The 14,477-nt window shown below is 40.8% G+C and overlaps 1 protein-coding gene across 1 annotated transcript; it reads left to right on the top strand.

Moving 5' to 3' along the window:
- The first annotated feature begins 123 nt into the window (after positions 1–123).
- slc35a2 (solute carrier family 35 member 2) lies at positions 124–12,816 on the top strand. The gene is made up of 5 exons (XM_014134578.3): positions 124–499; positions 2,495–2,677; positions 5,415–5,566; positions 5,827–6,533; positions 12,084–12,816. Exons 1-5 carry the CDS (start codon positions 424–426, stop codon positions 12,109–12,111), a joined length of 1,146 nt encoding a protein of 381 aa, XP_013990053.1. The 5' UTR covers positions 124–423; the 3' UTR covers positions 12,112–12,816.
- Positions 12,817–14,477: the final 1,661 nt, after the last annotated feature.

Genomic DNA, 14,477 nt, shown 5'->3' with positions numbered 1-14,477 from the left:
AATTGGCGAGTTCGTTTTGTTTGCATCGCCGGGGTTGGACGGTGTTTGCACATTTTAGACCATTCCATTGGTCCTATCAATTCCACCGAACGACGGAGAGGCTGCCCCTCACCCAACAACCAATAGGATCATCTGTACTGGAAGCTCTGGGGGTTTTGTGAATGTGCCAGTGAACAAGGAAATGATTGTGAAGTAAAAACGAAAAACAAAACATCAGTGTTTTAATCGTAACGTGGAATGGCTCAGCTAGTGGGGTTGGGAATCCTAGCACTCGTTGTCAGTTGACGTGTGATAGGGGCTGCAATAGCAATTGGATGCAAGCTAGCTACCAGTGCTAAATTAGCTAACGTTCGGTGAAAGTCAAAGAATTTGCTCGCTGGCTAGGTGACAACACATTCCAGTTCACATAACGTCAATGCCAACATGGCAGGGGGCAACAACAACGGCCAAGGGACAGGAGTCGGAGAGGAGAAGACGGCTTCTCCTAGACAGAGTGAAGGTACAACTATATTTTGATCAGCTGCTAGTTAGCATGATGTTTAGCTGACTGCACTGTGTTGATTTGCTAGCCGTGTTAGCTCATTTAGCTAACGTTAGTTAGCTAACTATACAGCTACAGCAGTGTCAGTCAGTGTATCCGGTGGCTCGTATCTAACTAATTTAAAATAGCTACCTAGTTCATTAATAAAGTATCCAGGCAGAGGATATGGCCTGTTATTCAACGTATATATATATATATATATATGTGTGTGTGTGTATTATTTCAAACAGGTGTGGGGAGTTTCTGACCCCACCCTCACCTGGCTGTAAAGAAAGAGAAAGAAAAGTTCCACATCACCAAAGTTACAACACACACACAGGACTCAATGGATGAAAGATATATATGTGTGTGTGTGAGACTCTGAAAGTTGCATTCAAAACGTTAGCTATAGCCTCTTTCATCCATTGAGTCCTGTGTGTGTGTTGTAACTTTGGTGATGTGGAACTTTTCTTTCTCTTTCTTTACAGCCAGGTGAGGGTGGGGTCAGAAACTCCCCACACCTGTTTGAAATAACTGCGCCTTAATGTAACTAATATGAACCAACCAAACAAGTCAGACAACTAGAAGGAAAATGTGAAAAGAGTAGTCCTTTTATCATATAGTAGGCAGATAATAATTATAAACTGGGTGGTTCGAGCCCTGAATGCTGATTGGCTGACAGCCGTGGTTTATCAGACCTTATACCAACGTGTATGACAAAACATTTATTTTTATTGCTCTAATTACGTTGGTAACTAGTTTATAATAGCAATAAGCCATCTTAGGGGTTTGTGGTATATGGACAATATACCACGGCTAAGGGCTGTATCCAGGCACTCCGCGTTGTGCATAAGAACAGCCATTAGCCGTGGTATATTGGCCGTATACCACACCCCCCCGGGCCTTATAGCTTAAATAATGCAGGGTATATATCAGCACAGTAGTTTATTATATGTTCTGTTTGCTTTTGAAAGTATAAAAGTCCAATTGAAAACATTATTGGCATTGTTGAATTCAATGTTCATAATAGCATGCTAGGACGGATGTTTTGGTTAGCTAAACTAGCAAGTCATTTTGTTTGGTTACCAAGGCAACAACTATAGCTATCTCTAAACATGCCAGCTAGCTACTTCAGTGCACGTTGAACACATTTCTAGAGCAAATGTGTTAAATTATAGCCATGATGTTAGATGTTTTTTTTTAAGTGATAATGCCTGAGAAGCCGTTGTTTGGAGCACGGGTGTTGTTAGGCCTGAGATGGCAGACCGTACCAATATATCCTCCAAACACCGGCTTCGAGGGCATTATCACTTTTATACAGCATATTCAAATAATGATTGACATATTTTCATAAATGTTATTTAGATTAATATCTTCCTTCCACAAGTTATAGTCCCTACACATCTAGGGTTGCAACCCAAGCCGCCTGGTCGTTTGTTCTATCAGTTCGGTTGCCAAAGATGTGACCCAGTCGTTCAGTCTTTTTGTTCTGTATCTATGGACGCGACCCAATCGTTCAGTCTTTTTGTTCTGCATCTATGGACGCGACCCAGTCGTAGCCATATTGGCTGGCAACGTTCTTATCCCTTGCTATCAAATAAACGTCACAATCCAATTTTTGTCCTAACCGCACCATATTCCTGCCGAGTTAGACAGCGGGCTGCTATTAGACCACGTGAGACTTCCTACCATACAATCTACCACTGTTTACACAGCAGGAATATGGTGCAGTTTGGACAGAAGTTGGATTCAGATGTTTATTTGATAGCTAGGAACAAATTCACTTTGTCTGATAAGTAAAATTCTTAGAGATTATACATATGGTTTTGTTGACAGGAAACTTTTTGTCCCAAAGCTATGCTCTGCCTATGTCTTGTGAGAATAGATTTTCATCTGGTTCAACTGGCTTGGATTTTCAGCTATGCATGCAAAGTGGGTCTAATGATGTCATCTGATGTTGTCTTCTTACTACAGTGAACAGAAAGCTGAAATACATCAGTTTGGCCATCCTTGTTGTCCAGAATGCCTCTCTCATCCTCAGCATTCGCTATGTCCGTACGCTGCCCGGTGATCGTTTCTTCACCACCTCTGCAGTGGTTATGGCAGAGGTGCTCAAAGTACTTACCTGCCTTCTCATCATTTTATTCCAGAGAAAAGGTAAGCCTCAATGATTGAATATTGAAACCCCCTAAGGTCGATGTCTGCGCCTGTACGGAAATAGCATAATACAAAATCCCCAATAAAAATCTGTCCGTTTAAGCTCTAGATGTTTTTTTGCATTGGATGCATCTCAGTCCCCTGAATCCGTCTGTCACACTTCCGCATCTGCTGGCAGAGCAGGAGCGGTGTTTGTCAGACCATGAGACATCCCAAAAATCGGTATTCTCACAAAATTGTCTGTAGCGTCTGAACAGTTTGGCCTACAAACTATGGTGAAAAGATGAGACTCTCACGAACACAAGGGTGTTCTCTGTTTTGCTCTATGACCCCCACAAGCGTCTTGAGACTTATCTGCAGTTGGTACAGCCGATCTGCCAACTTCTGCCTGAAGCGTTTGGGCTACAAAACTAATATGATGCCTCTGGGTAAAGGTGAGACTCACGAGCATGTGCAGTGCATTCAGAAAGTATTCGGACCCCTTCCCTTTTTCCACATTTTGTTATTTTACAGCCTTATTCTAACATGGATTAAAAAAGAATCTACACACAATACCCTATAATGACAAAGCAAAAACTGTTTTTTAAACATTTTTGCAAATGTATTAAAAATTAAAAAAGATACCTTATTACAAGTCCCTTTGCTATGAGACTTGAAATTGAGCTAAGGTGAATCTTGTTTCCATTTATCATATTTCTACAACTTGATTAGAGTCCACCTATGGTACATTTAATTGATTGGGAATGATTTGGAAATGTCCCACAGTTGATAGTGCACGTCAGAGCAAAAACTAAGCCATGAGGCTAAAGGAATTGTCCGTAGAGCTTAGACAGGATTGTGTCGAGTCACAGATTTGGGGAAGGGTACAAAAACATTTCTGTAGCATTGAAGGTCCCCAAGAACACAGTGTCCTCCCTCATTCTTAAATGGAAGAAGTTTGGAACCACCAAGATTCTTCCTAGAGCTGGCTGCCTGGCCAAACTGAGCAATCGGGAGAGAAGGGCCTTGGTCAGTGAGGTGACCAAGGACCAGATGGTCAGTCTGACAGAGCTAAAGACTTCTCTGTGGAGATGGGAGAACATTCCAGATGCGTAACCATCTCTGCAGTACTCCACCAATCAGGTGTTTATGGTGGAGTGGCGAGACGAAAGCCACTCCTCATTAAAAGGCACGTGACATCCCGCTTTGAGTTTGCCAAAAGGCAACTAAAGAGCTCAGATCATGAGAAACAAGATTCTCTGGTCTGATGAAACCAAGATTGAACTCTTTGGCCTGAATACCAAGTGTCACATCTTGAGGAAACCTGGCACCATCCCTACGGTGAAGCATGGTGGTGGCAGCATCATGCTGTATTTTTTATTTTTTTGCGGCAGGGACTATGAGACTAGTCAGGATCGAGAGAAATATAAACGGAGAAAAGGAGAGATCCTTGTTGAATACCTGCTCCAGAGCACTCAGGACCTCAGACTGTGGCAAAGGTTCACCTTCCAACAGGACAACGACCCTAAGCACACAGCTAAGACAATGCAGGAGTGCCTTCGGGACAAGTCTCTGAATGTCCTTGACTGGCCTAGCTAAAGCCCGGAATTGAACCCGATCGAACATCTTTGGAGAGACCGGAAAATAGTTGTGCAGCGATGCTCCCCATCCAACCTGACAGGGCTTGAGAGGATCTGCAGAGAATGGAAGAAACTCCCCAAATACAGGTGTGTCAAGCTTGTAGCATCATACCCAAGAAGACTCGAGGCTGTAATCGCTGCCAAAGGTGCTTCAACAAAGTACTTAGTAACTTTTTATTTTTTTACTTCAAGGGGTCTTAAAATTCTAAATGAAATAGCAAAATGATCCTTTGTTTGACCTGTATTAAACATTCCATATAGCTTAGTAGAATGGTAGACTGGGTTAATGTGTGTAATGGGGATTTTCGTTTGAACCAAGGAGCGCAGTTGTTGATAATATCAAACAGAAATGTTTTACAAGAATTCAGGGAGAACACCTCCAGAGCAGAAGCAAAGAACATGTATTGGAGACAGGCCCTTAATATTCTAATCAGACCGTACCCAATGTACGGGGCGGCAGGGTAGCCTAGTGGTTAGAGCGTTGGACTAGTAACCGAAAGGTTGCAATTTCAAATCCCCGAGCTGACAACGTACAAATCTGTCATTCTGCCCCTGAACAAGGCAGTTAACCCACTGTTCCTAGGCCGTCATTGAAAATAACAATTTGTTCTTAACTGACTTGCCTAGTTAAATAAAGGTAAAATAATTTTTTTTTAAATTTCTCCAAACATCAGCCTGAGAATCTTGTACGAAGTCAAAACAAAAGACAGTGACTTTGCCAGCTGCTACAGAATCGGTGTTCATAATGTCATCAATACAATAATAACCAGTGTGTCCTGGGTCCTTGTGCCTTCAGTAGCCCTGACATCAATCACTATCAAACGACATAACCCATAACATTCAGTAAAAATTCTGCTACTGACCATCAACCAGTACACAAATGAATATAGCACTGGAAGCATTGTGTTAATTACTCTTAACTGAATATGAACTTTATTCATCTTAAATATTTCCATTTACATTGTGTTTACTGCAGAAACATTTTGGCATTGTTTTTAAAGTTCAATACTTGGCTAATTTGTGTTGTCAATACACATGACCTACCTGCAAAAGGTAAATGTGGTGGTCTGCATTTTTCACCTGTCTCTTACAATCAACCCACTCTCTCCCTCTCCCAGGAAACCTGAAGGAGTTTATTGTATTGCAGTACAACTCCATTGTCATCCAATACAAGGACACGCTTAAACTGGCTGTCCCAGCCCTCATCTATACCTTGCAGAACAACCTCCAGTATGTGGCTATCTCCAATTTACCAGCAGCTACTTTCCAGGTTAGTTGCTCTGGCTGCCGGTAATGGGATGATGTGTTTCTTCTAGCGTCACATCCTTGTTTATGATATCTCATAGCAAATCACTTTACCACAAGCATAAACCCCTTGAGTACCCCACAATAGCCTATAATGCAATTTTTTTGTTTCCCATACCCTTCTGTACGCCATTTAAAAATATATATATATTTTAGTCTGCAATATGCAAAATGTATGTTGGTAAATGCTGTTTGGTTTAATGAATGTTGTGGTTATTTCTCCAGGTGACCTACCAGCTGAAAATTCTGACCACAGCCCTTTTCTCTGTGCTGATGCTGCGGAAGAGCCTATCACGGATTCAGTGGCTGTCCCTGCTCCTGCTGTTTGCTGGGGTTGCTATCGTACAACTGGAGCAGGAAGGAAAACGGAAGGAGACTACAGTCACTGGACCGAGCCAGAACTATGCCAAAGGACTGGTGGCAGTGATAGTGTCCTGCCTCTCCTCTGGCTTTGCTGGAGTGTACTTTGAGAAAATCCTTAAGGGCAGCTCAGCCTCTGTGTGGATGAGGAACATCCAGCTGGGCATATTTGGCACTCTATTAGGCCTGTTGGGGATGTGGTGGAACGATGGCCTTGCCATTGCAGAGAAGGGCTTCCTGTTTGGGTACACACCCATGGTGTGGGGCGTCATCTTTAACCAGGCTTTTGGGGGTTTACTGGTGGCGGTGGTAGTGAAGTACGCAGACAACATCCTGAAGGGGTTCGCCACTTCCTTTTCCATCATCGTCTCCACTGTAGTCTCTGTCTACCTCTTTGGGTTCCACGTGGACCTCCTCTTCACTCTGGGTGCTGGTCTGGTCATTGGAGCCGTCTATATGTATAGTCTGCCCAAAGCAGCTGCTCCCTCCCCGTCTACTGCTACCCTCTCCTCTTCCAGCCACAGTCTGGCCGACGGCGCTGGAGACTCGGAGACGGAAGCTTTCCTCCCAAAGTCAGTCCTGGTGAAATGAGTGATCTGCAATCCTGTCTGTCCTTCTCTTCTTCCTTTCAAATCTCATTATTTTTCCATCTGGACTAAAACAAACTTTCCCTTCCATCTTTCTGCTATTTATATTTCATTTGGGAATTTCATATCAATAGATTTTTTTTTGATACAAACGGAAGGGGTACGGCATCTCTGTATTTTAGTTCTGTAGATAGCCCAAGGTTGTTTTTCCTCAGACTATCCATCAGTTTATTCTGCCTATAATGGAATGGGTAGCCAGAGATTTTAACTCCATTTTCGTGCAGTAGTCTGCTAAGTTTCAATACTTTTGAAAGCACAAGAGGGGTGAAGTATGAAAACTTGTGATATTCTGTTCATGTTAATCATGCCTCTGGGAATATCTTTGCTTTCAATACTTAGTTCTCTACAGACCCCTCTTTGCCTTAAACAATGTATTTTTAATCAAAAGAAAGCCTTAACACATATCCAGATGACATGCCAGAGGATTTAAAATACAGCTGCAACTTTTGTGTTGTTTCTTTAATTGAAGTTATGGTCTTCAAGAAACCTAGTTACTTGGATACAACTCTTTAGACAGAGTGTCTGGCCATTCTACCGTAACGGCCTGATTAGTGGAGTGCTGCAGAGATGGTTGTCCATCTGAACTATAATGGAATATAGTTGAAAGATTTCCAATTGGCATGGCCACTTTATAAATGTCTGTAAACCTAGAAACTGAAAAGGAGTTTGAGGTGTTCCGGAATTAATTTATTTCTGTTTGCTCTCGTTTTGAGCTCCTCAGGTGTACTTTAATTTCTGAAGTAGACCCAACTAATCTAATCCCATCCTAACGGCGCCTAAAAGGGAGGCTAGTTTAGGGTGGGCAGGGCTAGTTTGGGCATCACCTGAGCTAATGGTCATGCTGTGCCTTTTCTCTTTCATTTGTACAGTAATGATATCATTTGTTGACAAAAGTTGAAAATGTATAAATAATATCACATTTATAATTTCATTGTTTGCTTTGAATACTTGTGACAGGTTTGTGGAAATATGCTCATATTTATACACAAACTGTTCTCTAAGATGTCTTTTTTTAAAGATGGAATGTTTTAATGTTTTTTGTCAAAGTGGAAAGTGTTTGTCCCTGAGCACGAAACACAGAGTAAACTGGACAAGTATCAAATGGCAAAGCATTAGTTGTGGGTGTTTTTTATTTTTATTTTTTATGTTTGTTTTTTTTAACGCTCAAGTCTGCTTTATTATCAAATGAAATGAAGGAGCTTTGCTCTTTAAATCGGAGTTAAAGCCCATTGTTACCAGAGAATATTGAACATACTTGCTTAGATTTTGCAAGAATGGTTTCTTTAAAATCATCAAGCTGACAAGAACAATATACTGTATTTTTAGGCAGCTAAAATCCTTTGTGTCATGAATTGGTTTATTTAGATTTTGTTTACTTTTGGGCTGTTGGAGTGGGTTAGAAATTCAGATACAGCTGCTCATAGTCTTTTGACCTAGAGCCCATTCATATAATTTAAAATGCATAAATAAGTAGGCCTGTATATGGAATTCTATCTTAAGTCTAGGTTAGTATCATTGGAATCAAACAAATGAATTGATAGACTTAAAGGCAGTTTGAAAATGCTTTACAAATGGTATTCATAAGGGAGGTGATATTCCTCACAATTTGTCTGTGGTCATTTTTCAGTGTGAAATAACAGGAAAAAAACTAATTGATACAGTTTAGATCAAGAAAAGTATTTATCTGAAATTTTTGACTATGTTCATGACTTAGCTATTTCTGTACACTCTCAGACAAAAGCAAAACTTTATTTAGTCATCAACATTTTACTACAGTATCCCCATGCCTTTTGGCCTCTATGAGAAATGACCTGACCACCATATGCTGGAGTAATTATTGGACACTTACGTGTTACTATTTCTTAGGTAACTTAAATAGGTATCTGGTCTCAGTATGAGGTTATCGTTGGGTTCCTCCTCAGAAAGACTATTAGCAGCTGTTGAGTATGGGATGTATTTTTCTGCGTTCATTGCCTTCAATGTTGATACAGAGCCACTGGCCTCCACTTGGTGTCTTATTGTCCCACATCACTGTTCAGCGTTGATTGCATTTATATCTGTGCGATATGAAATGAACTTAAGAAGAAAAAGATAGTTATCATGGTTAGTTTGCACTTTTTACGAATGTAACCAAGAAAGTGTTAAACAATAATATTTTATATTTTAGATTCTAAGTAGCCACCCTTTGCCTTGACAGTTTTGCACACACTCAACCAGCTTCATGTAGAATGCTTTTCCAACAGTCTTGAAGGAGTTCCCACATATGCTGAGCACTTGTTGGCTGCTTTTCTTTCATTCTGCTGTCCAACTCATCCAAAACCATCTCAAATGGGTTGCAGTCGGGTGATTGTGGAGGCCAGGTCATCTGATGCAGCACTCCATCACTCTCCTTCTTGGTAAAATAGCCCTTACACAGCCTGGAGGTGTGTTTTGGGTCATTGTCCTGTTGAAAATCAAAGGATAGTCCCACTAAGCGCAAACCAGATGGGATGGCATATCACTACAGAATGCTGTGGTAGCCATGCTGGTTAAGTGTGCCTTGAATTCTAAATAAATCACAGACAGTCACCAGCAAAGCACTATCACACCACCTCCATGTTCCACGTTAGGAACCATACATGCAGAGATCATCCGTTCACCGACTCTGCATCTCACAAAGACATGCCGGTTGGAACCAAAAATCTCCAATTTGGACTCATCAGACCAAAGGACAGATTTCCACCGGTCTGATGTCCATTGCTTGTGTTTCTTGGCCCAAGCAAGTCTCTTCTTATTGGTGTCCTTTTAGTAGTGGTTTCTTTGCAGCAATTCGACCATGAAGGCCTGATTCACGCAGTCTCCTCTGAACAGTTGATGTTGATATGTGTCTGTTACTTGAACTCTGTGAAGCATTTATTTGGGCTGCAATTTCTGAGGCTGGTAACTAATGAACTTATCCTCTGCAGCAGAGGTAACTCTGGGTCTTCCTTTCCTGTGGCGATCTCATGAGAGCCAGTTTCATCATAGAGCTTGATGGTTTTTGCGACTGCACTTGAAGAAACTTTCAAAGTTCTTGAAATGTTCCTGATTTCCTGACCATGTCTTAAAGTAATGATTGACTGTCGTTTCTTTGCTTATTAGAGCTGTTATTGCCATAATATGGACTTGGTCTTTTACCAAATAGGGCTATCTTCTGTATACCCCCCTACCTTGTCACAACACAACTGAATGGCTCAAACGCATTAAGGAAAGAAATTCAACAAATTAACTTAACAAGGCACACCTGTTAATTGTAATGAAAAAGGGTGGCTACTTTGAAGAATCTCAAATATAAAATATATTTTGATTTGTTTAACACTTTTTTTGGTTACTACATGATTCCATATGTATAAAGAATAAAGAAAAACCCTGGAATGAACTTTTGACTGTTACTGTATATTTCGATGTTTATAATTTGATCAACCAGCTGTGCCTTGGCTTGCCCTATCTTAACATTCCCCACACCACTGTGTCAGTTCTACCATGGTTATGTCACGTGTGTGTGTGTATATATATATAGATATATATATAGATATATAGATAGTGAGGTGAAAAAGTATTTGATCCCCTGCTGATTTTGTACGTTTGCCCACTGACAAAGAAATTATCAGTCTATAATTTTAATGGTAGGTTTATTTGAACAGTGAGAGACGGAATAACAACAACAAAAATCCTGAAAAACGCATGTCAAAAATGTTATAAAATGATTTGCATTTTAATTAGGGAAATAAGTATTTGACCCCTCTGCAAAACATGACTTGGTACTTGGTGGCAAAACCCTTGTTGGCAATCACAGAGGTCAGATGTTCCTTGTAGTTGGCCACCAGGTTTGCACACATCTCAGGAGGGATTTTGTCCCACTCCTCTTTGCAGATCTTCTCCAAGTCATTAAGGTTTCGAGGCTGATTTTTGGCAACTCAAACCTTCAGCTCCCTTCACAGATTTTCTATGGGATTAAGGTCTGGAGACTGGCTAGGCCACTCCAGGACCTTAATGTGCTTCTTCTTGAGCCACTCCTTTGTTGCCTTGGCCGTGTGTTTTGGGTCATTGTCATGCTGGAATACCCATCCACGACCCATTTTCAATGCCCTGGCTGAGGGAAGGAGGTTCTCACCCAAGATTTGACGGTACATGGCCTCGTCCATCGTCCCTTTGATGTGGTGAAGTTGTCCTGTCCCCTTAGCAGAAAAACACCCCCAAAGCATAATGTTTCCACCTCCATGTTTGACGGTGGGGATGTTCTTGGGGTCATAGGCAGCATTCCTCCTCCTCCAAACACAGCAAGTTGAGTTGATGCCAAAGAGCTCCATTTTGGTCTTATCTGACCACAACACTTTCACCCAGTTGTCCTCTGAATCATTCAGATGTTCATTGGCAAACTTCAGACGGGCATGTATATGTGCTTTCTTGAGCAGGGCGACCTTGCGGGCGCTGCAGGATTTCAGTCCTTCACGGCGTAGTGTGTTACCAATTATTTTCTTAGTGACTATGGTCCCAGCTGCCTTGAGATCATTGACAAGGTCCTCCTGTGTAGTTCTGGGCTGATTCCTCACCGTTCTCATGATCATTGCAACTCCACGAGGTGAGATCTTGCATGGAGCCCCAGGCCGAGGGAGATTGACAGTTCTTTTGTGTTTCGTCCATTTGCGAATAATCGCACCAACTGTTGTCACCTTCTCACCAAGCTGCTTGGCGATGGTCTTGTAGCCCATTCCAGCCTTGTGTAGGTTTACAATCTTGTCCCTGACATCCTTGGAGAGCTCTTTGGTCTTGGCCATGGTGGAGAGTTTGGAATCTGATTGATTGATTGCTTCTGTGGACAGGTGTCTGTTATACAGGTAACAAACTGAGATTAGGAGCACTCCCTTTAAGTGTGTGCTCCAAATCTCAGTTTGTTACCTGTATAAAAGACACCTGGGAGCCAGAAATCTTTCTGATTGAGAGGGGGTCAAATACTTATTTCCCTCATTAAAATGCAAATCAATTTATAACATTTTTGACATGTGTTTTTCTGGATTTTTTTGTTGTTATTCTGTCTCTCACTGTTCAAATAAACCTACCATTAAAATTATAGACTGATCATTTCTTTGTCAGTGGGCAAACGTACAAAATCAGCAGGGGATCAAATACTTTTTTCCCCTCACTGTATGTATGTATGTATGTGTGTGTGTGTGTGTATATATATATATATATATATATATATATATATATATATATATATATATCTATTCAGTGTTTATTGAGCATTTCACTACCCTATTTTCTGAGCTGTAAGATGTATGGTTCTAAGTTCTCCCCAGGGAGAATGTTTATTTTCACATTAGTTCATGTGAGACAATAACATGTCTTTTTTTTTTTATACGGTTGTTATAGTATTTGCATAGGACAGAACAAAGATCTCTTCTTGAAAACAATATCTGACTGGTGCTTTGTGTTCCATTTTCTCTCTGTTCCTAGGGCCTCTGAAAAGGAAAAAGGATGCTAAGAAAGTGCTTCACGTCTGAAGGTATACCATGCCTGCATCTCATGCCAAAGTGATGTTCAAAGGAAAATTATTACAAATGCCTTCTATTAATTGAATTGAAATTCCTATACTAGCAGATGTGTTGGAGATGTTTGCCTCAGTTGCGAATGGGTATTGTATGAAGAGAATTACATATTTTAATCATGCTTAGTTTACATGTAACAGATCAGAAGTTGAAACTTCCTTTGTAGAAAATATTTCCTTACACTGTTGCCTTACTTTTTATCTATATAACATTAACATGAGTTTTTGTTAAAAAATGTATATTCCATTTTCTGCTCCCTATCTACCCATTTATAACAAGTATTATTTAATCCCCATAAGATTGTTGAATAGTGTTTAATTATTAGTTGTGTGTGTGATGCATTGAAACACTAATATCAGCCTTTAATGTAAATCTATCACGGCCTATATATATCTTTTTTTTATGTGTTTGTTCAACACCCAGATAAGCAAAACTGAAAATGTGTTGAAAGTAAGGGCAGCAGGTAGCCTAGTGGTTTAGAGGGCTGGGCCAGTAACCGAAAGGTTGCAGGTTTGAATCTGTAGCCGATTAGGGGGGAATCTGTCGATGTGCCCTTGAGCAAGGCACTTAGCTCTAATTACTCCTGTTAGTTGCTCTGGATAAGAGCATCTGCTAAATAAATGTAAATGTGTTGACTTTTATTTGGGTTGAAGACAGTCAATGATCATTTGGCGCCCTCTACTGAATATTTTTATATCTCAGCTTTGAATGTTTTTTATTTTTATTTAACCTTTTATTTAAATAGGTAAGTCGGTGAAGAACAAATTCTTATTTACAATGACGGCCTACCAAAAGGCAAAAGGCCTCCTGCGGGGACGAGGGCTAGGATTAAAAATATAGGACACATCACGACAAGAGACACCACAACACTACATAAAGGAAGACCTTAGGCAGCAACACATGACAACATGGCAGCAGCACAAAACATGGTACAAGCATTATTGGGCACAGACAACAGCTAAAAGGCAAGGTAGAGACAACAATACTTAACGCGAAGCAGCCACAACTGTCAGTAATAGTGTCCGTGATTGAGTCTTTGAATGAAGAGATGGAAATAAAACTGTCCGGTTTGAGTGTTTTTTTGCTGCTTGTTCCAGTGACTAGCTGCAGTGAACTGAAAAGAGGCGCGACCCGGGTGCTTTGAAGACCTTTAATAGAATGTGACTGGCAGAACGGGTGTTGTATGTGGAGGATGAGGGCTGCAGTAGATATCTCAGATGGGGGGAGTGAGGCCTAAGAGGGTTTTTATAAATAAGCATCAACCAGTGTGTCTTGCAACAGGTATACAGAGATGACCAGTTTACAGTGGAGGATGAGGGCTGCAGTAGATATCTCAGATAGAGGGGAGTGAGGCCTAAGAGGGTTTTATAAATAAGCATCAACCAGTGTGTCTTGCAACAGGTATACAGAGATGACCAGTTTACAGAGGAGTATAGAGTGCAGTGATGTGTCCTATAAGGAGCATTGGTGGCAAATCTGATGGCCGAATGGTCAAGAACATCTAGCCGCTCGAGAGCACCCTTACCTGCCGATCTATAAATTACGTCTCTGTATGGGTAGGATGGTCATATGAATAAGGGTTAGTTTGGCAACTGGGGTGAACGAGGAGCGATTACGATGGAGGAAACCAGGTCTAGATTTAACCTTAGCCTGCAGCTTTGATATGTGCTGAAAGGACAGTGTACCGTCTAGGGCCTAGACACTTGGGAGTGTGCCTAGACTCTAGGCACACTCCCAAGCACTTGTATGAGGTGACTACCTCAAGCTCTAAACCCTGAGAGGTAATAATCACACCGGTGGGGACGTGCGTTTTTAATGTTAATGCCCATGACAAAAACACGATTTGGGAGAGGTGTGTGTAATTATTGCCTAATAACTATGTATGAAATTAAATAAATGTCCTAGTTTTATGTCATGCAAACTGAAATATTTTGCAAAATTGTCAATGTTGGTTCAAGCTTTCTCAGATAAACATGCTTAGATGTAAATACTTTCTTTTTTTCTTTAATGATATGTAATGTATTAGTAAAAAAAAACACCCATATATTTCTTCACTTACCAGACCATTTTAGTTGACAAGAGGGCCCACTAGCATGTTATGGAAGGATACAAACCTCTAAAATGGTCGTCACTAGTTACCACAGCCACAAAGTCATAATTCCCGCCCATTTCGACAATTTATCTTCTTCAAATGTGATTTTAAACCAACCTTATGCCTAACCCTAACCTTAAATTATGACAAAAAAGCACATTTTTGTTTTCATACATTTTTACGATATAGCATTTGTGGCTGTGGTAATAA

The sequence above is a fragment of the Salmo salar genome, chromosome 13 (genome assembly GCF_965601325.2).
Source record: "Salmo salar chromosome 13, fSalSal1, whole genome shotgun sequence".
Taxonomy (NCBI): Eukaryota; Metazoa; Chordata; class Actinopteri; order Salmoniformes; family Salmonidae; genus Salmo; species Salmo salar.
The sequence above is the reverse complement of the archived record's forward strand: the minus strand, read 5'-3'. Positions and strand labels throughout refer to the sequence as shown.